We start from the raw sequence: 23,406 nt of genomic DNA on the forward strand, positions 1-23,406 counted from the left end.
TCTTAAATACACCTTTGCACCTTTGAATGCCTGGCAGCCCTGTGCAGTGGGAGGACCTGTACTAGAGTATAAAGAGTAAAAGGGAAGAGTGGAGAGCAGGAGGCAGGGGAAATCTGCACAGATCACATGTGATGTTCATACCTGTGGATTGGCTGGTGTGATCTGTGTATACACATGCCCCCTTTAAATGTAAGTTCGTTTTAAAAATTAAGGATATAGGTGCAGTTAAAATAAAAGTGCTATCTATTATGAGTACAAAATAAAGCAAAGCTTCTGAAAGTCTTACAAGTCAGTAACTAGTGAAGCAAAGGAAAGTCTGCCCATAGCCGACTCTCCAGGGCAGCCTGGCTGGAGCCAGCATAAAATAGGGCCGGGACACCTGCAGAGGAGAGGTCTGTCTGGGTTCGTGGGACATCTCTATAAATTGATGAGGTCTCAGGCAAACCCTGCACTGCATGTTGTTGGTGATGCAGGCTACCCAGGAAAGGAGGCTGTCATCTGCTGGAGCAGAGGTGCCTGGTTCCGGGCCTCTTCCAGGGAGCTTCCAGGGGTAAACTCAGGAGATGGCCCTCTGGTCCCTCCCTTTGCTCAGCCTCTCGCAGTGAGACCGGTTGAAGCATGACTGGTGAGACTCAGGTGACAGAAGTCGTCCTTCTCGACAGGTCAGAGTAGATGGGCAGAAGCCTGCAGCCTCATTTCCTGGGGGAGAGCTGATTGTGGCTCCACTGCCCAGCCCTGCTGGCTTGAGAACAGACTAGTGCCATGATCTGATGCCTGTGGGAGGCTTGGCTCAGTTCCCATCCCAGGGAGCAGATGGGGGCTGTGGTGGGCTCTGCGGCCACCTGTGCTGGAGGGCGGGTCCTTTGGGCCTTACTGCCCAGCCTGCAGTTCAGTGTTGCACTCACGGCTTCAGTGGGGTGGCCTGGTGTTGGGGACAGAGTGGTGATATCGCAAGGCCTGTGGCTCTGCCTTGGTCAGCTGGCTCACAGCATTGGGGAACACATGGCTCTTGTCAGTGTTGTCACTGTGACGGTGTAAATTGGAGGATGTCTCCTCCCTGTATCCTCCACTGCATGGGGCAGATGCTGCAGGACCATCAGACAGACCCTGCAGGCAGAGGGTGACATCCTGAGACAGAGGCCTTGCTCTTGGTGATGTGTCCCAGAGAAGACAGAGCAGCAGTGAGGCGAGACATGAAGACCAGGATGAAGCGAGTGTTGCACACCAATACATCTTGCCATCAGTTTTCATTTTCTGCCTATTTGTTTCTGACGCAGAGCTGGCTGGAATGTGTATCGTTTAGTGCAGAGCCCCATTGGCAACTCAGCTAAGACATGATTCACCACTTCAGAAGTCCCGGGAGTCTAGGGTGTGGAGCAGCCTTCAGTGCTGAAGTCTGCGTTGAAGCAGGCAGACAGCAGCCTGGGAACAGCAAGTGGGCAGAAGAACGACTAAACTAAAATAGCTACGGTGTGAGATGTGGGGACTGAGCACAGTTCCTGAACACTTTGCTATTGTTTTTCCTGAGAAAATTGTAACCACCCAGGGAAATGCTTGTTCTTCACCGTGTTGAGTGGATCTTCTAGAATTTGCAGGCTCTGTACACTCTGTGTTCTCATTTTTGGCCTTCTCTCCCTGCACACATACTGCCAACCACTGGCCCTCTGCCTCCCACACCTGGGTGGTGGCCACAAGAAATTCACCAGCCAAGCCTTGTGGATTTTGTTTCCAGATAGATCCATAGTCCCATGCCACCCCGCGTTCCCCCCCTCGTCCCCCTGCCCCAGTGGCTGTGTTGTTCCTGACCACGGAGCCAGGGTACAGCTTACCAAACCTTTCTGCACCCTAGTGCCTTAGGCCTTTGTTAGCACCTGTGCTGAAGCGACCAGAACCTCTCATGAGAAGCTTCTCCCAGTAGTCTCTGGGACCCAACCTTCCCATCTCTTTCCTGGCTCTTCCCGCCCTCTGCCCTTTGATTTCCTCTGTGTAGAGGGCTCTTCTTGGGGCACTTGGCATGGCTCCTTCCACTGTGGCCTCAGGTGCCTGTTCAGATGCCACTGCCTTACGGGACCCCTGGGACCCTTTGTCTAAGCAGTAACGGACTCTTCTCCAGCACAGGATACTGCATGGTCTGCTCATTTGCCCCTCTTCTGTTCTGGTGGAAGTTTGAAACTCAGGGACTTGGTTTTCTCAAGGCTGCATCCCTTGAATTGTGACAACTGCTCAACAAGAACTAGTCCAACAAGCTGGCGTGTGTGGTGGGATCCTGGCTGCGTGCTTGAGGGCTGGGTATGGAGCCAGCTGTGGTGAGTTTCACTTTGAGAACGGGAACCTGTGTTTTTTGTTTCTCCAGAGAGGTCTGAGTGAGCAGCATGAATGATACCTTGCTCGCATGGGTTAGGCTTAGTTAGGCGACCCTGGGACGCGCCCAGGAAAAGTGAAGTGTTGGACTGCTTCTCATTTAAGATGTAAGCAAGCTGGTTAGTTTGTCTAGTTCTCAGATCTGCTAAAAACAGTAGTGCCAAGAAGGTGCTTTTTGTAGATTGAAGCAAATGTTTTGCTCCCACAAGTTCCAGCAGGGCTGGGCAGTGGCGCCACCATTCAACCAGCGGGCCTGTTTGCTGTGGATAAATTGCACTTGTTGGTCATTTGCTGTGTGAGATCCCCAAGGGTGGCTCTCTCCCTTGGGGGCCTGCTGCCCTTCAGCCACACTGGTAGGGCATGTCCAAGTGTGGTGGGCATCCAGCTTTACCCTCTCCTTCCTTCTCACTGACAACTGGACACATTTCGGTCACTTCTGAAACATTGTGACAGATAAGCAGGAAGCAAGCCTCGGTGCTGTAAACCAGTCTGGTTTGGCTGGCAGAACTGCAGGCGGGCCTCCCACAGCATGTTTTCTGTCCCCTCCCTCTGTACTAGGAAGTCACATAGGAGCCCGCCTTGCCTGCCCATTCTCTACAGGCTCATTAGTATGTGTACCTTTTCTCCAGCTTCCAGTCATTTACCCAGCTGAACTAACGTGTCATGTTCAGCACGTGGAAAGGGTTTTGGAGGACTGGTTTGTCCACAGAGTGGTTTTGGTTGCTGACTCACTTCCAGGAGAGTCTTGTACCCCATCAGATGACTTGTGTGCATGGGGTGCCCTTCCTGCAGGGGCCCCAAGTAAAGAAGGATGGGGGGAGGCAGCAAATTACTTGCAGGCCACAGATTTGGGGCCTGATTGTTAATATACACAGCGATATGATTTATTCCTCCTCATATCAGCTTGCGTGTCCACTCAATGGGTGTAGACAGGCCTGTGTGACCCCAAACCCTTGCGGGGGTCTCCCTACCGTAACTGCCGTACGCGCCGGCAGTTAAGAGCCACTATTTCAGAAAACTGAAGTCAGCAGGACATGCTGGGTACACCGCTTGCTTTTCACAGATGTAAGGCTGATCTGCAGAGAAGAGAGATTTGGGCCTTGAAGCTGGTGTGCTGTCTTGTCTGTAATAACTGCATGGCTTCGTGGTTCCTTCCGAAGAGCAGCTATCCAGAAAGCTGTTTAAATTAGCCATAGAGTGTCCTCTCTGTGACTTCTGTCCGGCATCAGTTCTTGCACGTGCTCGGGAGGCTCACTTCTGTGGCACAGGTCATCATTTTCCCACTTATTTCCTGCAAGGCAGCTCTTAGGCTCAAAGTATGTGCTATTTTTTATTGTAGTCTTATAAAATACTACTTTTCTTTGTGTTTTGTTTTTGATGCTTGAGTGCTTCATGCTCTTGGTAGCCCGTGGTGCTCTACCACTTGTGTCATGCCTCTACTTCCAGCTTTTTGCCGATTATTTGGAGATAAAAGTTTCACAGACTTTTCTGCCTGGTCTGCCTCTAAACTGAGATTCTCAGGTCTTAACCTCCCGAGTCAGGATAATAAGGGTGAGCCACCAACACCCGCTATAAAAACCAGTACCCAGATATTGGAACTCCTTTTTCCTTTCCTGCTGTAGCCCCTCTTCTCTCCCTTCCTTCTTTCTCTCTCAGGGCAGGAAGGAGATTGTACCTCGTCCTAGAGATTTTCTCCTTGAAAATTTTTGTCCCATCAGATCTTAATCTTCTCTTGGATAAGTTCCTTCAAAACTATATGAATGACTCTTAGGGGACCCACAACCAGAATACTTCAAAGGTTATCTTTGACATTTTAGAAGTCTGCTGATTATCCCAAAGAAAAACTAATGCTTCAAGAAAGAAATTCTTCCATTTTCATTTTCTTTCATAAATACACATAAGCTACATTGGTTATGCCTGAGAAATTCACAGCACTCATTAAAGTTTAATTCCTATTAACGGGCTGATAAGAGCTTTATTATAGAACTTTGGTATTTTCCAATAACCTGCTTGGCAAGAAGATGCAGAATGTAATGGATTTGGGTGTTTAGGGAACCTCACACAGGGAGAAACAGGCTGGTGGGCTTGGCTTAATGAGAGTTTGAGCAAGCGCCTGGTCAGCTGGGCTCACCATACTGTTTGGCAGAGGGCTGCAGATAGAGGGGTGTAGGGGGTCAGGCCCCACAGCAGAAGTGGGTGGGCAGGATCCAGGTCCTGCTGGGGGATTCGGGGTGCTGGGCTGACCACTCAGCTTGGTTTTGTCTCTCAATCATACATTGCAGTGTGCTGAGTTCCTTTTGTAGGTTAACCAAACAAGGGCATTAAAGTGCCAACCACATTTACCAGTGCTCACACAGATGAGGATCAGGGGATGTTGGTTTCACTGAGGCCAGGGGGGGCTGCCTGGTGGCCACTAAATGCAGAGAGACATCCCAGGGTTGCCACGCTCTCCTCCACGGGAGCTCCTGAGGATGCCCTGACCAGGCAGGCCGGGACTGGAGTCGGAGGCCAGGGAGAAAAGCTCTCTGTAGAGCTGTGGTCCAGGCTTGCTGGCACGGCTGAGACTATGTGTGCATAGCAGGGCTGCCCACCAGGAAGGACTCCTCCCTCCACCATGCAGGCAGGAGACTAGCCACGTGCGTCTCCTCCGCCTTCGCTCAAGCAAAACAAGCCATTTGCTATAAAAACAGTCCTTGCTATAAAACTTAACCTATTAAAAATGTTTTCCCTCATTATCTACTTTAGTGGCATGTGCGTGCACGCAGGCGCGTGCGCGCGCGCGCGCGCACACACACACACGCGCGCGCACACACACACACACACACACACACACACACACGACACGTGTCCCTGTATCAGGCATTCTGCCCTTGCTCATTAAGCCAGGCTTGGTTCAGCATCAGCTAGCTTCCTTCCTCTGCATCTCAGAACCGCCCCTGCCCTCCTTCTCTCAAATCTCAGGGGTCCTGGCTGCCTCTGGTCCTGCCTGTGGGAGGCCTGTGTCTAGAGGGCAGCGACCTCCCATTGCCCAGAGCCTCCTTCTTGACGAGGAGCAGGGAGTTAGGTAGACATAAATGACAAAATGACACATCGCAAGGGTGAGGCCTTCTCCTTTGTATGCAGTTCTGGCAAGTTCTCTTGTTAGATTTGACTTCACAACAAATTAGTGGCTGGGATGCCTTCATTCTCATCACCAGACAAGCTGCCTGCCACCCACATAGTTGGGGAGATCTATTACCCCTGCTCCAGAAATGCACAGAGCAGAATGAGAAATGCAGCCTCTGGAGCCCAGGGTTATGAGGGCAGAGCCTGGCTGGAAACGCACAGCTGCCTTTCCGAAGGGCCCTGGCAGCCAAGAGGAGCCGAAAGAGCTGTGATGACTCAGCCTGGGGATCTGGATGGGGTCTTGGAAAAGGGACTCAGGAAACGTGAGCAGGATGAGCCACATCTGAACATCCAGAATGAGGACCACACAGTGCCAACAGCAACACAGGACAGAGTACGCAAGAGGCTGGCCAGTTCCAGTTCCTCTGTGAACTCGTAATGGGGTAAAGTTTGTTTAACAATTAAAATGGATAGGAAGATGGGCTGTCATGAAGACTTTAAATGATTACTTGCTGACAAGTGCTGGTAAGGTTCCATTCACTGCATATCTGAAAACAGTCCCATTAGCACAACGAGACACTATTAGTAGCTACACCCGTTTCAGTTTTCTGTGTGCCAGACTCCTACCAAAAATATTTATTGATTCTCCATTTATAATTCTTATGTAAAACTGAAATGTTAGGCCAAGTTCTCCAGTCCTTAGACTTTGAAGTAGAAAGTACCTTTGGCCTAGCTCTATCTATCTCTTAGCTTTCCTACTTTCTGTTCCTCTTTCCCCAAACTCACTGGACCTGACCAACTCCATGTATCATAGAAATGCAATGTTGGCTAGACACAATAAAAGAGATTTTGCCATTCTCTCAGGTGGAAACGGATAAATTTAATAGCCTGAATTGATAAAGAAAAGCTTAATACAATTGAGCAAACATGTGATTTAAATATATATTTTGGCAAACCAGGACTAGAGGGAGCTTTCCTACCCTTGATGGTTCACTGAACCCTTGTAGCAGGTGTTGTACGTCCTGGCAGGTCACTGAAGCATTCCCTGCAAGTTACAATCAGAAACAAAGCAGGGCAACCTCTGGCTCATAACATTTTTGTTGGACGATGTGCTGTCTGCCTCAGCCTCTGCGATGATGTAAGGAAAGAAGGAAGAGACTGGAGGCCTGAGGAGAAGGAAGCCAGGCTTCCTGTCACAGAGGGCATGAGTCTGTGTAGAACATTTCCAAGTAACTATCGATAAGAATAAATGTGATCTTTATAACATCTGGAGACAAAATCGTGTGAATTAAAATAGCATGTGAATAGTCTCCATTGTTTCTGAGAGGCCCTAAATAAGGTAATGCCCCAGGTTTGTGGTCATAGAAGGCTCAGTATTCCCATCCCAGATGTCAAGGGTTCCTCTTTTTTCCCTCTTTCCTTTTTGGTAGAACTTGGTGAGTTGGTTTTAAGATTCATGCAGTAGAGCAGAGGACCTAGACGATTGTAAAGCAAGTCGGTGTCCTGTCTTGCTGACTGATACCACACAGTTACAGTGATGACCACGGTATGATGCTAGGCACCAGGGACTGCAGGCTGGCCAGGGAACTGAGATGTGGCTTGCCGGTAGGTGATGAAGATCAGACTTCCTGTCAGTGTAAGGGACATCTGACTGCTTTAACGAAATAACAAGATGCCCACTCCATAGCTCACGCACAAGTCTGCATGCAGGCATCAGGCCTGGGGTGTGTGCACGAGGTGCAGATGGGCTGCATTTGCAGGCATAAGCAGGGCAGCATCACCAGAGGAATTCCCCCTCTCTGGTTTGGTGGAGATCGCTAGCTACAGGCTCGTGTACAGTTCACCAAGGTTTATCTGCTGAGCGGTGCCTTTGGGAGTCAGGGTCCTGTCTCAGCAGCTGCTCCTGTCCTTAGCTTCCTCAAGGTGTCCATAGAGTGTTCAAAGTAGCTAGAGCCAGGAAGAGGGTGGGCTGGCAAGCTGCTTCGCTGGTAGTCCTTTGCTTAAGGCAGCTAGGGTACCAGCGAAGGGTTCAACAATCCAAGATGTGAACTTCTCCAGCTCCCAACATCTCAAACACAAACACTGAAATCGGTGAAGGCTTAACACGAACATGAGTGGTGCTGTTAATGCCTACTCCAGTGCCCCAGGGAGACTGCGTCCCTGCCTGTGGTTTCGAGGTGAGTTGAAGGTTCTGTTGCTGGGCTTGAGACAGCTAATAAGAGTCTGGTTGGAAGCATCCCCTTGCGCACACACAAGGACTCTGGATCCAAATGTGCTGTTTGTTTACCGGCTGCTCCAGGGATAACACACAACTCAGTGCGTGCGTGCGTGCGTGCGTTAGTTGTGGGGCTTGTACTCTGGGCTTGGGTGCTGTCCCTGTGCTCTTCAGCTCAAGGCAAGTGCTCTACAGCTTGAGCCACAGTGCCACTTCTGGTTTCCTGGTGGTTTATTGGAGGTAATAGTCTCACAGACTCTCCGGCCCGGGCTGGCTTTAAACCGCTATCCTCAGATCTCAGCCTCCTGAGTAGCTAGGATGACAAGTGTGAGCCACCGACACACGGCATAGTGCATCTTATTTTAAGCTGGGGTCTCTGATCTTGAAGAGAGCCCTGCTTTTCCACCTTCTTGTCTGGTTGTGCATCTTGTCTCCCAACTCCTGAGCTGATGAAAAGACCATCTGCGGACAGGCGTGGCAGGCCATGCAGTGTGTTTCAACCCAGAGGCTGTAGTGGGGACAGGTGGGGAACCTACTCAAGGTAGGGGCTCTGGGCCCTGGTACGCTTCCTGCTGGTTGAGCAGCATGAAGCCCTGGACCCCCCTCCCCGTCCCCGCTCCTCAGCCTCAGATTTCAGTGCAGCGGCAGTTGCACTGCTCAGAACCATTGAAGTTTTACTCCTCTTGGGATGTGGTGTCTGAAGAGAGAACAGCCTCAAGAAGCAGTTCTGTACACCGGGCTGTCCTGCAGGCTCCTGCGCTGACCTGTCCGAGACATGCCCAGTTTCTGTTTCTGTTTTGGAACCCTACAGTTACTAGAAAGGTGGGAGGGGGATTCCTTGTTGGGGAGGTGGTGGGCCAACAGCCGTGTTTGGTTTGCGGCCTCTTCCTTGGGAAGAGCAGGGCTCCTGCCCTCAGAGTTTGAACTCATCTCCAAAGCTGAACAGGGGGTGGCCTTGTTAAGACACTGCATTTCCTTACAAGTTGTTTGTGTCATGCTTTGAAATTCCATCTGTAGCGCTACGTGGCTGCCCCAAGAAGCCACTGCCTTCTCCCCTCCATAAGTCATGCGCCACCTGCCATGCTGGTCTATGATGCTGACACTGAGAGCGAATGTGTGATTCCTAGCAGTCTTGCCAGTGTCCTTTCTTTCCTATTTGGGAGAACACAGAAGGTCTTGGGGACTCTGAGTCCAGCCTGTGCCAGACTTCTGTGGTAGGTAGGTTCTAGTCTCATCGTGGAAGCCAGTTAGAAAAGGTAGAGTAGATGGTTCCTAACTAAATCGAAAAACTATTTCTAAAATTGTTCTGTAGTTCTTTACCGGGTGAGAACCTGGTGAGGCATTTTTGTGGCTTTTGTTGTTGTTGTTTTCAAAGTGCATCGTTCGTCGATTGTTACCAGCATCATCTATTCTCTATCCTGCCCCTGCTCATGTACATAGCTGCTTTGGACCAAGCCCTGGGCTGCATTCCTGCAGCCTCCCAGACTCTTTGTGGCTCTTCTGTTTTTATTATCTTAATGCTGTGCTCTCCACAGAAAAGCCCACTTCTGATAAACCTGAATGGTGGTAAACAGTAGTAAGCCAGAATAGCTAGCCCAGTTGCCCTTATTAAGCCAGGATTAGAGTTCACCATATCTCAAATGGGCCTGTTTTGATTATTCTACAAAGGCACTTTCATTTTTTAATAATAAAATAAAATAAATAATAAAATGTGATGGAATTAAAACTGTCTTCCTTTAAGAAGGGCATGAGCCTTCCTGCAGGTACCAAGTTTTCCTGCGTGTGCTGAGCTTTTCTCAGACACCAGTGGGCCACATTCTGGCTGAACCGCACTCCCTTTCTGAATCTAGTGCTTTCTCTATTCCTCAGATGGACTTTCTGGCCGAGACCAGCCACTGGAGCTGCTGAACCCTGCCCGAGTGAACCACATGCCCAGCTCGGGTAAGTACACTGTCCTCCTGTGCTTTGAGGTGTGGGCTATCAGCTCGGGTAAGTACACTGTCCTCTCCTGTGCTTTGAGGTGTGGGCTATCAGCTCGGGTAAGTACACTGTCCTCCTGTGCGTTGAGGTATGGGCTATCAGCTCGGGTAAGTACACTGTCCTCTCCTGTGCTTTGAGGTGTGGGCGCCCACTCAAGGCGTGGTTGTCAGGTTTCTTGTGTTTGGGTGCCTTTCTTGCTGGAGTCAAAAGTGTGGCCTTCCTTTTGAAGATGAAATGGACAGTGGCAAAGGAATTCTCTAGAGGGTGCTTCTAGAGGAATCAGCTGCTTATTTTAGGAGTAGCGCCAGACCTTGGTCCAGTGAAGGCTTGTGGGAAAGAGTGCTGGGTTTGAGTGGGTGCAGCAGGGACTAGGACTTACACAGGGCACGGCTGAGCTACGGAGACCAGCCGCAAGGCAATGAGATGTCTCTGGCTCTGTAAGTCTGCCCAGATACTAATGACTCTAAGAGACTGTCTTCTAGCACCTTTCTGTTTTTTTAGCAGCAATATTGACTGTCACAAGTCTCATTATGTAAATGATATTCCTAAATATTAGATTCAAAGCACTATACTTCCCAAGTCTTTGGGCAATTCAATCCTTTTCCCTTTTAGATCTCTGTAAAACTCCTCTTTTCCTGTAGAACATTCCAGGCTTCATTCTGAGTGTAGAGCCGAGCGAAGCACTGCTTCCATCCTGTACATGCTGTGCCCTTCCATCACCCTGGCTAAACGGCTTCGTCTCTGCCCTTTGCCCCTTCAAGTTTTTCCCATTCTCCCTCCCCACCCTGTGCACTTGCCTGCTTCCTCTCAACCCCAGACTGCTGCTGGCCTTGCCCTCTCCATCTCCCTTGGAAAGAAGTGGAAAGCCCAGCTGAATGTTTCAAAGACAGAGGTCTTGACCCAGTGATTCTCTGATGTCAGCTGAGGGTCATTTTTGATTGAGCTCTAGCAATGTCTTGGGGCCTGGAATCGACCTGTGCATCCCCTCCCAGCAAGCAGCCAGTTGCCTCTTACCCCAGGGCATGAGCCCATGTCGGGGAACTCTTAAATACTACATGAACGTGCTCCATTAACAGATATTGGCTCAAGTAAGCTGTTCTGACTTTACTTTTTGCTAGGTTCAGTTTGCCTGTGTTGTCTGTTTACATTGAATCTTTGCGTAGCTTGGGCATCTGCAGATGGCTTCCTGGTGCTTGCCAGTAGACTGAAGAGGGCTTTGCAGAAGGCTTGATGGGCTGTGAAGAGGTGGTAACCGCGACTACTCTGCAGTGAACCAGAAAAGATAGGCTTCACATTCCGTTTTTGGCATTGGTCGTGCATGCTGCTCTTTGAGACCCAATCTGCAGCCTTGTGCGAGGATGGCTGTGGCCTTCCATGGTAGCCAGAGTAGAGCTGCATCCTGGCTCTTCTGCCTTGGCTGTGTGAGTCAAGTGGGCTGTTGGATAGCTCAGGTTTGTCTTCTCTTTTCTCACTCAGAGCTGATAATGCCTGCCTGCAGAGTTCTCACTGAGATCAAATATATGTGTCAGCTTTTTCGTAGTTCTCCGACAAATGTTGACTCTTAATGTCACGTTGACTGGTTGACTCGTACTGAAGGTGGTGTGGGATGCCGCTGTAGCCTGGCAGCTCAAGAACCAAATGTTACTCTCATTCCCTGCCTCTGGGAGGAACCACCCAGCGCGTGGTGGAGTGTCGGAAGGAGGAGGGAGGGGAGCTCCTCATTCACCTGCCTTGTAGCCAGGATTGGGTGTGCGGCACCCCTGTGGAGCCTCGCTGCAGACTTTGCCTAAGAGGACACATTTCAAACGGCACTTGGTTCATTTCCACCTAGTACAAAATGCCTCAAAGGAATACCAGTCTCAGGTTGTGAGTCCTTTGCAAACTGATAGCAAAGTTCTGTGAAGCTACATTTTTCTTGGATGGGAGCAGAAACATTTTTAGATGTCATTTTTTTATGCCAGTCGCAATCTGTTCTTGTCCATTTCCTGACAGCTGCATTTAACCTTAACTATCCCTTGACACTAGAAGGCTTGAAAATATGTATGCACACACATACATGCATACCTGTACACACAAATGCACCCTTATGCACACAACTTCATGAGGAATGACTCTTTCATTAGTCATTTGAAGAAACACACTTTTTGTGTACTTAAATAGGAGAGGAGACATACTCAGGCCTCCATTGCTGATCTGTTCTGTCCTTGACCATTCTTCATTGTGAGCAGTAGTGTACTCAAAGCAGTTTTTCCCAATAATGGTTCTTTTTAAATGTTCTTAGTCCTAGTAAATTTTCACTGGAAATAAACATCTGTATCACCTGTTTGTATGTCAGCTTGAGGTAAAACCTGAGCAGCAACTTCGACAGAAATATCCCTTAAAAAGAAAAAGTCTGCTGGGCGTTGGTGGCTCACGCCTGTAATCCTAGCTACTCAGGAGGCTAAGATCTGAGGTTCAAAGCCAGCCCATGGAGGTTCAAAGCCAGCCCATGCAGGAAAGACTGTGAGACTCCTATCTCCAATAAACCACTAGAAAACTGAAAGTGGCGCTGTAGCTCAAGTGGTAGAGCACTTGCCTTGAGCTGAAGAGCATAGGGACAGCGCCCAAGCCCAGAGTTCAAGCACCACGACCAACAAAAAAAGTTTGTAGTAGGGGAAAATGCTATTGGCTTTGGCTTAATTATGATTTCTTCAAATTCCCACTTATATGCGCATAAGACTTTTTTGTATTTCTGTGTTTTTTCCTATTGTTTTGAGGTTTTAGGGCTGGTGTGTGCTTACCTAGGATGTGTGCTGCCACTAGATATGTGATCCTGTGCCTGAACTTAGCCTCCCACTGGATCATTCTTCTGCCTTGTCCTCTGACCTCAATTTCCCATGCCTCATCTCCTGCCTGGCGCTGGACTGTGAGGTTACCTTCTAACTCAGCAGGCGGCCACAGGCACTGGAGACAGCACTAGTTTTGAGGTCGTGCCACTGTCAGCCCCCATGCCCACACTGGCCCTCCAGGAGCTGTGGAGAGGCATCCCTCAACCCTAGCAGCCCACTGTTTTGTTTTTTTTTTCAATAATATAAGGCAGTGTGATGCCCATACAGGATAATAGTAACATCATATCTGTTACAGCTAATAGTAGCAAATGGATATGTATTGTCTGGCTTTTATGATAGAGCTGGTTTATAATTAAATTTTTACTTTAACTTAGAATTGTGTTGCTTTGCTGGGGAACCCAGGGCCTCAGCCATCCCTAGCAAGTACTCTGCCCCAGCCCAGAGCCTTTGTGTGGATGTCTCCAGAAGTGATTGAAGTTTGTTAGTGGGTGGAGCTAGTAAGGGCTCAGGGCACCCAGGGGAAGGCCCAAGGCTCAAGGCCCCAGTGGAAGGGGGTACAAGGCAGCAAGGGGGGCCCAGTGGCAAGGGGCCCAGGACACCCGAGGAGAGACCCAGAGAAGGGCTCAGAGCTAGAGCCACAACCCTCTGTTCACCTCTCCATACCTTCTGAAGGGTAGGGCTCGGCACAGTTGGATGTACGTTTGATCTTCAGTATAGTTGAGGCTGCAGTCTGACTAGCCGGCTCACAGCTTGTGGTCTGTTCTGAGCTCATGGTCTGTTGCCCGTTTGACTGCTCAGGACATTTTTGTGCCTCCCTTATGTTCATGTGTGCCACTTTGGGGTGTGTTTTCCCCTCTTTCTGGGGGCATGGCCTGTCCAAGCTCTGTCTTCTGTGATGATGGGCTTGTCCTGTCTTGGAAGCCCACTGTCAGCTCTTTCTTAGGAGAGTTGGACTTCGGGGACCTCTGGCCAGTGCTGACAACAGGGTTCCAGCACCTGCTTGACCCCTGTAGATTCACTGGGACCCAATGCAGAGCATCGTCACCTTGGAGCATGAAGCCCAGGGCATCGCACAACCTCCACTCAGCCCTGCTCCTCCTCTTCCATCCTCTCCTCCTCAGAAAGGGGATTTAGAATCCGGTCTGATGTGTGCGTGAGGGAGCCTGGCACCTGTGCTTCGTGTGCAGGTACTCAGTGTCCAGCTTCGGGTCTGCCCCAGCCTTCCGTTAGGGTTCTGGTATTGCCAGTCCTGTGCCCTGAGTGCTTTGTAGCTGAAACCACCCTGTGATGCGCTTGGCCACTGGCTGGCTCCTAAGCCCACCTGCTGGTATTCAAGGAGATGGGTTCCCAGCATCCGTCCATACTCTCCTTGGCTTCCATGTGCAGTGTCCTTGTCATTTCGTCTCCTGTTTATGTTACCTGTGCCAGGGTTGTGTCTTTGTAAACAACCATCCTACCACATTAGAGAGATCTTGGGGAGCCTGTTAACTGCATGTGTCAGCTGCCTGTTCTTTACCTAACAGCTGCTCCTCAATGCTTTGTGCCCTGTGGTCCCCCCCCCCCCATGCTCCTGTGGGCAAGCCTCATTTTTAGTTCCCAGCTATGTTCTTTCACCATTCCAGTGCCCCGTGCCAAGGGAGGAAGAGAGAAGCTCCACCCACCCCCCACTGGGTGGAAATGTATTATTTGGTCTCTGCCTCTCACGTTCTGTATTGTTGCTTGGGCAGCTTGAGGTGGATGGCCCCTGCAAGGTGTGAGGTGGGCAGGCAGGCAGCTCTCAGTCTAGTTGGGTGCCCAGCCCCTGTTCCTCTTTGAGTGCTTCAAAACTGTCACAGTCACGGGGACCTCAGCTGCCGATTCTCGATTTTACAGGAAGAAAATGTATAATGGCCTTAGTAATAGCCCCAAGGGCTGCGTCGATTCATAAGATGGAGAATTATGCTGTATTTCCCACTAGCATTTCAAATTATTGGAAGATTACAGACGGTTATGGTACTGAAAGAAGGGTTTGCATGCTGGGCTCTGGTGGCTCACGCCTGTAATCCTAGCTATTCAGGAGTCTGAGATCTGAGGCTCTTGGTTCAAAGCCAGCCGGGGCAGGAAAGGCAGTGAGACTTACCTCCAATAAACTACTCAGAAAACTGGAAGTGGTGCTGTAGCTCAAGTGGTGGAACTCTAGCCTTGAGCTGAAGAGCTGAGGGACAGCGCCCAGGCCCACAAGCCCCACAACGGGGGCGGGGGGCGGGGGGGGGGAGGGAGAAGGGTTTGCATCTCAGTCTGTGTATCAGAAGTGTCACGTGTGGAAGAACTAGTGTGCGGGGAAGAATGCAGGCATCCTCCCATCATCCTGTGCTTTCTATCGTTTTCTTTTAGCACCACTTTTCCTTAGGTGCTCTAAGGTTCTTGAGTGTCCAGATATGTGTGATGGGGTTTGTTAACCCTTGTTTATCTTCATGTTACTGGTCCAGCCCAAATGGCTTGCTTTTCAGTGACCACAGTGGAATCCCACACAGTGTTTTCCCCATCCAGCATTTTCTAGAGGACAGATGCTGCCTTTAAGGGAGGTTCTGTTTCTGAACCTCATAGCCTGTGCACACACACAATGCACTTAGTGGGTCAAACACAAATCTTCCTGGTTCCAACAGCTGTGTTCTCCAAACAGCTGTGTTTGGAGATAGGCAGCAGCCAGCAGGGCACAGACCAAGGATGACCCTCTGGGTTACAGGGGCATGGCTCCCACGGAAGGGAGTTGGCCTGCTAGCTTGGTAAGGAACCTCAGGGTCTGGAGCTGCCTACCCTCCCGGCTCCCAGAGGTCTCCTGAGCTCTGCAGCCTAACAGGTGGCTGGAGACTCGGCACGGTCCTCTGCCCTTCCCTGACCTTTGTCTTCTCCCTCCTCTCACCTGTGAGATCCAAGCCTTGGCACTCCCTCCAGCTCTTCCATCCTGAGCTGTACCTTAGAGCTGGGATAGTCTATGGGCTGAGCAAGGGACAGGAGAAGTGCAGATTTGGGTGGGAGATGCTCTCTGCTCTCTGCTCTCTGCTCTCTCTCTCTCTCTCTCTCTCTCTCTCTCTCTCTCTCTCTCTCTCTCTCTCTCTCTCTCTCTCTGTCTCTCTCTCTCTCTGTCTCTCTCCAGTTTCATTAGTTCCTATTTTCAACTCTGGTTTGCCTTCTTTTGTTTTATTTGGATATTGTTCTAGTTTCTTGGGTTGAACATTCATTTTGGTATAAACCTTAAGGTTATACCCTTCCCTCTGGGTAGAGATGGACCTGCTTTCAATGTTACAATTTGCATTATTTAATTTATAAAGCATTTTGCATTAATACTTTGGAGAGTATTAACGTTTCTCAAGAGAGTTCTTATGAAATTTGTATTATGGATCTTTCAAACAGGCTGGAGGACATCGTTTTATAAGTAAACCTTTGTTACTGGCTCCTCTGACTTTGCTGAGACCTGTCTTATGGTCAGTGCTCTGAGAAGAACATGCGTTCTCTAGTTATTGGGCAAGTTTGGCCGGCCAGGCGTGTGGAGGTGTCTGATAGAGTTGTAGAAGAGCTCAAACCCTGAGTGCTGTGGAGAATGTAAGCTGGCCGTGGATGAAGGGATCTCTGAAGAAAGTGGTCCAGGAAGCCGTTAGATTCACTTGTGAACCCGTCCAGGCCTTCTTGTGGCCAGGCACTGTCCTTGGCTCTTGGAGCCCATGCATTTAGTCTGGAAACAGAGACCAAGGCTCGTGTCTGTGGAGCTGTGCTGTGCCAAGAGGAGGAGAGAGCTGTGGTCTAAGGCAGTGAGGGATAGGCAGGGAAAGCAGGCAGGAGTGGAAAGAGCTAGCTTGGGGAGAGCTAGCGTTTTACTCGGAAAGGGCATAGCAGGTCTCTGCGGGAGGGTGACACTTCCAGCAGTGTTGATGGTAGAGCTGGTAGGGGAGGAGAGCGGCCTGGGAGATGAGTGGCTAGAATGCCCAGTCCCCGCAGGTAGGGACGGTGGGCCAGCTGGCAGGCAGGAGACGTAGAGGAGGTGGAGCTGTGTGATTTTACCATCACTCAGGACCTTACCAGTGTCCTGGTCAGTTTGGCTCTGGCTCTGGGTGGAATGGAGGTGCCCAGAGGTTCCTGGGAGTGTCCTCACAGGAGACAGCAGGCGTCACAGTCCACCAGGGCTTGTTCGGTCACAGCTCGGGCTGCTAAGTGACAGCAGTGGCAAGTGATGTGGACATTGCCTGCCGCCCATCGCTATCTGAGTGCCTCCAGCCAGTGCCATGCTCCCAGGAAATTACCCCACAGGTACAGGTTAGGAACTAGGCCGCAGGCCAGTAGCTTCTCAAAGTCACACATGTCAAGTGGCTGGCTTTGAATAGGCTCTTGAGCTTCCTCTAGATGCGAACATCTGCCTCTTGGGCTGTTCCCATCCCCGGTGACCTCAGGGGCCCTGCAGGATGCTGCATTCCATTTTGGACCCGTTGGGTGGGGATGGTCTCCAGGAAGCCCAGGTGCATTGCTCCTCGCGGCCTGGGGCGGGAGCGGGGGCAGCTGCTGGGCACCCTGGAGGAGGCCTCACACCCCAACGGTGCAGCCTTCAGTCTACCTCTTTGCTCTTCTCTTTCTGCCAAGTGCAAGATGCTTCGATTTTTAAGTTGTTTCAACTGTTAGTATTAGGTAATAGTGATTCTGACTGTGGCCCAGCTGTTAGGTGAAATACTTAACCAAATGTTTGGAGGTTGCTAAGAAGGAAATTCTGCAACGGTCCTTATGTAAACTTGACCTTGCGTAACCAGAATGGCAAGGACACTTGTAGATGAGTTCTGTAGTCTTTCCAGACCACTGAAACTATTTTTAATTTTCTGCTATTATATTTTTATCCGTTGGGTTTAGGGTAATCAAGTTGCTTTCAGAGAGTGGCTTGAGGTTTATGCTGGTGTGAGCAAGCAAGAGAGGCAGAGTGCAGAGTTGGAAGAAGGGTCGTTCCCATGCCACGGCTGGGCCTGGATCCAGGCGGCCCCACCTCCGGGCCGCCTGCTCCTGCTCCTGCTCTCCAATTAGCTCTGCAGCCTGTGATTTTCACCTGTGCTAGTAGTGCAGTTATGAAAACTACAGGAGATAAGTGCTCAAAAATACAACATTAGTTTTGATGTCGCCGGTTCCCTTTTATTGCCTTTGATTGTAATTACATAGTCTTAAAGTCTCTTCCCAGGAGCACAGCAAAGCGTAGGTGGACTGCTCTGTCCCTTGTGTGTTTCCGGAAGTCCTGTTTGTCTTCGTGGGTACACTAACATCTAGGGACTGAAAGCACATTTCACCGTTTTTTGGTGGGGTGTGGCTTCGTTCTATTTATAGGCAACAGGGAGTCTATTGGTACACTTCTTTGAAAGCCAAGTTATCCACTACATGCCAGGTTCTTATTTGTTTGCCCTTCTTGTTCATTTGTGCTTGCAAATACTGTACTTCCTAAAGGAGGGTTTCCTGCTTGGGGGATAGACAAACTGAAAACATCATAAGTATTTTTTAGTGAGCTTAGGAGAGACTTGTGAAATAGGCAGAAGGAAATTTTGAACTCTGGCTTCATTGTTGAGCCACACACGGAGTGAAGAGCTCAAGTGGCCGGCCACTTCCCGGTGGACCCTTGCTGGTGTGGCCAGTTTGAAGACACCGCACACAGACTTCCGTGGAAGCATCCACGAGTGAGATGACCCAGGCCTACCTTCCGGAGAAGGGGCTCCTTGAGCAGGAGTTCAGCGCCATTTTGTGTGGGACGAGCAGGTGCTGCACTGGAGCCCTGAACACACTGTGGGTAAAGGCGGTGCGCTGTTGACCAGTTCGTGCTCCGGAGGGATCCGGAAAAGCCACCCGTGGAGATGGCTCCTTCCTGCATGTGCAGTACTTCAGGAACATGTGTCCGAGCGAACCCTGTACAAAGCCGCTCCTCGGCAACTCCAGTGCTGGCTGACAAATGAGATTTGAGTTCATTACCCCTAGAATGGAATCCTTAAAGTGTTCAGTCTTGAATTTGAAGGGCAGCTGGAAGAAGCACTGGGGGAACCCAAGGAGTGGCTGGGGCCGGGCCTGTCTTCCCTGTCACACAAGGAGGTGACAAGGACAGAAAGTTGCCCCACATCCTCGCTTCTCCCTTCTTCCCTTTCTCTCTCCCTGCTCTTGTTTGTCTCGATAGCAAGGGTTGACTAAACTCAGGGCCCCAGGAGCGCTAGGCCAGTGCTGTGCCACACGAGCTACACTCTGCAGACTTTTCTGCTTTATTTCTCAGGTAACATCTTCTGCTTTTGTCTGGAGCCATTTTCAGACTTCAGATCTTCTACTTCTCCTGTGAGTGGCTGAGAGCAAAGGCGAGTCTGCCACACCCAGCCTGCAGTTTTGATCACCCTCTGGAACAAGCATACGTGGAGGGTAGCTTTGTTGTTGGAGCTGAGGCTGCTCCCAGGAGTTTCCCAAGTTACAACTCTTGCCCTGGTGTGATGTCAGCTGGTGTCTGGTGGTTCCATCCCCCCTACCCATGTCTTTCCAGGGGTGTCCCTGCATCCACACCTCTCCCCCCAGCTGCTTTATTCCCACTCCTTCTTTTTCTTTTTCTTTTTTTTTTCTTTTTAATTGTGAAAATACCGTAAAGAGGGGTTACAATTACATGGGCAAGATAATGAGTACATTTCTTATCAAGCATTGTTGCCTCCTCCTTTGTTTCCCCTTCCCATCCCTTCCCATCTTCCCCCCTCCCTCCCTCTCCACTCCGTATTTTTCTTAGTTATGTTTGTCACAGTAGAAGCAAGAATCTTCCCACTGATGTGGTTCTTAGCATAGGAGACACCAGGAGCAGCAGGGAAGTTTTGTATTCTTACTCATATAACATTCAATTTAGAGCCAGCAACAACCAAAAAAGAGGGAATATTGAAGAAGTGACAGGAGGAGGTGAGGGATGGAGTGAGCGGAAGCCTTCTGCCCTCCATTCCGTCACTCACTCATTGCCTGTAGAGAGAGGCGAGTCAAGGCGCTGCCAAGAGCCAGGCACCAAGACTCAGTCTGTCCTTCCAGCGACACCAGAGGCTAGAATTGGGAGGACAGTGGTTCAAGGCTACTTTGGGCAGTAAGTTCACTAGATTTCATCTCAACAGAAAAATCTGGGCATAGTTGTGCACAGTAGTCATCCTAGCTACACCAAGAACTTAAAGTAGGAAGATCTCTGTCCAGGTCTGCTTGGACAAAAAGGGAGACATGATCTCAAAAGTCACCAGAGCAAAAAGTGCTGAAGTGCTGAAGGTAGAGCATCTGAATGCCTAGCCGTGATGAAGCCCGAATCCCAAGTTCCAGTACCACCAACAAAAAGCAAAAACAAAGTCTGCACTGCGTCTGGCTGAGTGATGAGATGGTACGGCAGCACATTGAGTCAGCGTATGGTGCTGAGTTCCAACCAAAGGGACTCCTGGGCAGGTCTGTGCAGCTCTGTGATGTCCTTGCGGCTTCCTGCAGACCTGTCATTGCTCTTACACATTTAAAAGAGTGAGAAAACCTGAGTTTTGAAAATGTGTCTTGTTTCCTGTCTTGTCCTAAATTAAGGTTGGGGTACTTTATTCCATAAGATGGAAGGGAAGGAGGGAAGGAGCAGGGAGGAGAGGGAAGGAGATGGTAGTACAGGAAATCGCATTGGGACGGTTGGAGCTCGGTGAGTGGGCATGTGTTACTGCAGCCCCTTCTCTAATTCTGTGCATTATTGAAGATTTTGGAATGGAAGGTTGTATTGTTTACAGACTGTCCCGAGAGCTTCTTCACCTGCTCTGTTGTCTGCCTCCTCCCCTCGTGAGCACGGACATCTTTGCTCACACGATAGTTACCCCGTTTCTTTAATCTGTACTATTTTCTCTTCCCTCCCTCTTTGGTGCTGAGGGTTGAACCCAAACCCTCACACATGCTAAATAAGCACATCCTTTATCACTGAGTCACATACCCATCTCAGTCTTCCTCAATTTTTTTTTATCTAATCTTTGGTGTTATATAAATCTTCAAGACTTGAGTTGTTGTCTCCACGCAATTAGGCAATTCCTAGAACTTTTGATATGTGATGAGTTGTTATTATTTTTACTTTTTCAGTTGGAATTTAAGTCTTTGAGGGGAAGAGATCTGGTTTTCCTGCAGCTGGTTTTTCTTCTAATTGCCTTATGAGTTTATAGTTCTTCTGTAGCAGGCTGCAGTCTGGGCATTGGTTTGTGCCTTTGTGTTTTTTCTGTAGGTGTAACAGAATGCTGAGGGCTGGGTAACTTATAAAGGGGAAAGTTTCCTTTGGCTCCTGGGTCCAGAGCCTAGAAATTCCAAGAGCACAGTGCCAGCATGTGGCCAGGCCTCCTGCTGACTAGCTTTGTCTAGAGCGTGTGGGAGTTTATTGAGAGACTGCGCATGGGCAGTGGCCTTGCTTTATGCCCCCTTCTCTCCAGGCAGCCAGTCTAGACTCAGCAGAGCAGCTCTGAGTCATGCGTGAGGAGTGAGCCCCCACATCCCAACAGACACCCTGAGACCACTTCCTTGCACCCACAGGATCGCTGCCTCTCTGCACTGCCACTTTCAGGACTAATTTCAGGGGAATCGGGAGCCAGTGATGTGTTTGGAATTTCTACACTCTTAATGTGGACTTAGTTTTTGTCAGTGTTCAATGAAGGCTTGCATGAAAGGCTTGACTAATTTTCTTGTAGTTTAAAGCATGTCTGTAAGCTGCGGTGTTAGCTGTATTGTTCAGATCCTCTGCACGGCTGTATTTTGTCTATTTGTTCATTGTTCTGTCCTGACTACCAGGGTTCAAATCTACTCAACCTATTCCTCTTTTTTGTCTATGTTCTTTGTATCCTTGTTTAACCCGAGGCATACATTTATGCCAATTATATCCTCCTTGTAAATGGAAAACTTCGTATTTATTAAGTGGCCCTGTGTCTCCTTCGTGTTTGCTTTGAATTTCATCTTTATGAGGTTGCTAATCTGACCTTATATTTATTTTTGTGTCTGCTTATCTCTTCTCCACTCTGAGTTCTGGAGCTCTGCATGCTTTTCACTGGAGACAAAATACATTGTACTATTTTATTTTGTGCCCAGTCTGACCATCTTTATGTGACTATGTCCCACTTATCTTTGGTGGTACTACTTAGTTCTAACATTTCCATTTGCTTTTACATTCTTTTTCTGTGTTTAGTGCTGTTGGGCTTCTTCTGGTGAGCTGGAAGGCCCCGCCGGCTGCCAAGAGCTGATGGCAGAGGTGCTCACTCCCCTCTGCTCAGCTGCGTCTTGCGGTGGTGCCTTTGAGGCTTCTGTGAAGCCGAGGCAGGTGGCACACCTGTCTCTTCTCTTTGGAACTTAGGGGTCTTGTTGGTTGCAGTTTTACTTTTAATTCTGGCAATTCTCTTCCTAACACATAAATAATATACTTAAACTGCCATTTATTGATTTATTAACCTTAACACAGTTATTGATTTTTACAGAGAATGCTATGAAAAGAATACATTCAATTTCTTCACCCAGCTTCCCTTTTGAAATGTAAGGAATGCTAAGTTAGCCTTCAGCTTTTGCAAGGTCAGGTCCGAGTCCTGTTGCTGGTGATCCCCAAGGGCTGGAGGCCTTCCCGCTCCTGAGAGCCAGGGCAGAGCAGCGCTCCAGTGCCTAGGGCCCTTCCTGTCTGCAGTGCCAGGCTGCATGCCAGTGTGCCCTTCCGAGCCACTGAGGCCCCCCGGGACCACAGCCTGGGCTCCTTGTGCACGGGGGCCGCTGTGTGCCGGGAGTGGGTGCAGAGCTCTTCTCTGTAGGAGTGCTCCCGTGAGCTGCCCCGTCTGGGCAGTTGTGTGTGTGCCGGAGCAGGCAAGGTGGCGTGCTGTGGGAGTCGTCTTTAAACCCACTGTTTGCTATTTATTTCTTCTCAGCCAAACAAGGACTTGTGCCCTCTACAAACTGTCACACACTGGAGTGACACAGATGAGTCTGTGGATTTAGAAGCTACTGTGTAGGGCCAGGGAGATGAGAGTGGCCTTTCTCCAGGACACACCTGGGCGAGGGGCTTGTGGGGACACCTAGCCCTCCCAGTCTCTTCTTAGGGACCAGCCCACTCTCTGGACGTTCTGGTGGGGCTTATTATGATTGTGTTCCCAGAGGGCATTTGGGTCAAAAGAGAAACTGCTCCATTGTTGATACCACAAATAAAATGTCACACAGAGTAGATTTTAAAATCTAGGTGAAGCTAGATGCTATTTTTTCAGCCTGTAATCCTAGCTGCTCAGGGGGCTGAGAGCTGGGGATCATGGTTTAAAGCCAGTTCAGAAGGGAATGTCGATGAGACTCTCAAAAAAACAAGCGAACTAGAAGTTAGAATTGATAGAGAGCTAGCTAGCCTGTGAGCAAAAGTATCAGCAACTCTCGTTCAAGTTCTGGCCTTCAGCCACAAAAGAAAAGAAAAAAAAAGCTAGAAGCAGAGCTGTGGCTCAAGACATAGAGTTCCAGACTCTGAGCAAAAAAGCTACGAGGCAGCACCCAGGCCTTGAGGTCAGGCCCTAGTATGTGTAAAGATAGATAGGTGTAGGTAGGTAGCTACTAGATGAAAAGCACCACCACATGAAACTATGTCTTCACCCCTTTTGAAGGTTTGACTAGTAGCTATCAAGAACATAGGTACACAGACAGAAAAAAAGGAAGGGAGGGAGGGAGGGAGGATAAGGAAGGAAGGAACGGATGACCAAATGGACGAACGAAGTAGAGGTAGAGGACAGAACTCAGGCCCATCAGCATCCCCAGCCATAGAGTCTACAGCATCCATGGCTTATGAGACATCCTTACCACTTGCTAAGCACAAGACTGAGACATCTTTAGAGTCACTGCTTTCTGGACATTTTTTTCCTTATTTGAATTTATTTTTCAGATTTAATTTTAGTTTTGGTGGTGCTGGGA

At 49.5% G+C, this 23,406-nt stretch overlaps 1 protein-coding gene across 3 annotated transcripts in view; it reads left to right on the forward strand.

Moving 5' to 3' along the window:
- The window catches only part of Hdac4 (histone deacetylase 4), a 249,019-nt gene that overhangs the window by 117,238 nt on the left and 108,375 nt on the right, over positions 1 to 23,406 (forward strand). For all 3 annotated transcript variants that reach the window (XM_070003862.1, XM_070003911.1, XM_070003844.1), the window contains exon 3: positions 9,551 to 9,622. In XM_070003862.1, coding sequence (XP_069859963.1) covers positions 9,551 to 9,622 — 72 coding nt within the window. The remainder of the gene's footprint in view (positions 1 to 9,550; positions 9,623 to 23,406) is intronic.

Source organism: Dipodomys merriami, unplaced genomic scaffold, assembly GCF_024711535.1.
Source record: "Dipodomys merriami isolate MVZ:Mamm:240054 unplaced genomic scaffold, mDipMer1.0.p SCAF_1, whole genome shotgun sequence".
NCBI lineage: Eukaryota > Metazoa > Chordata > Mammalia > Rodentia > Heteromyidae > Dipodomys > Dipodomys merriami.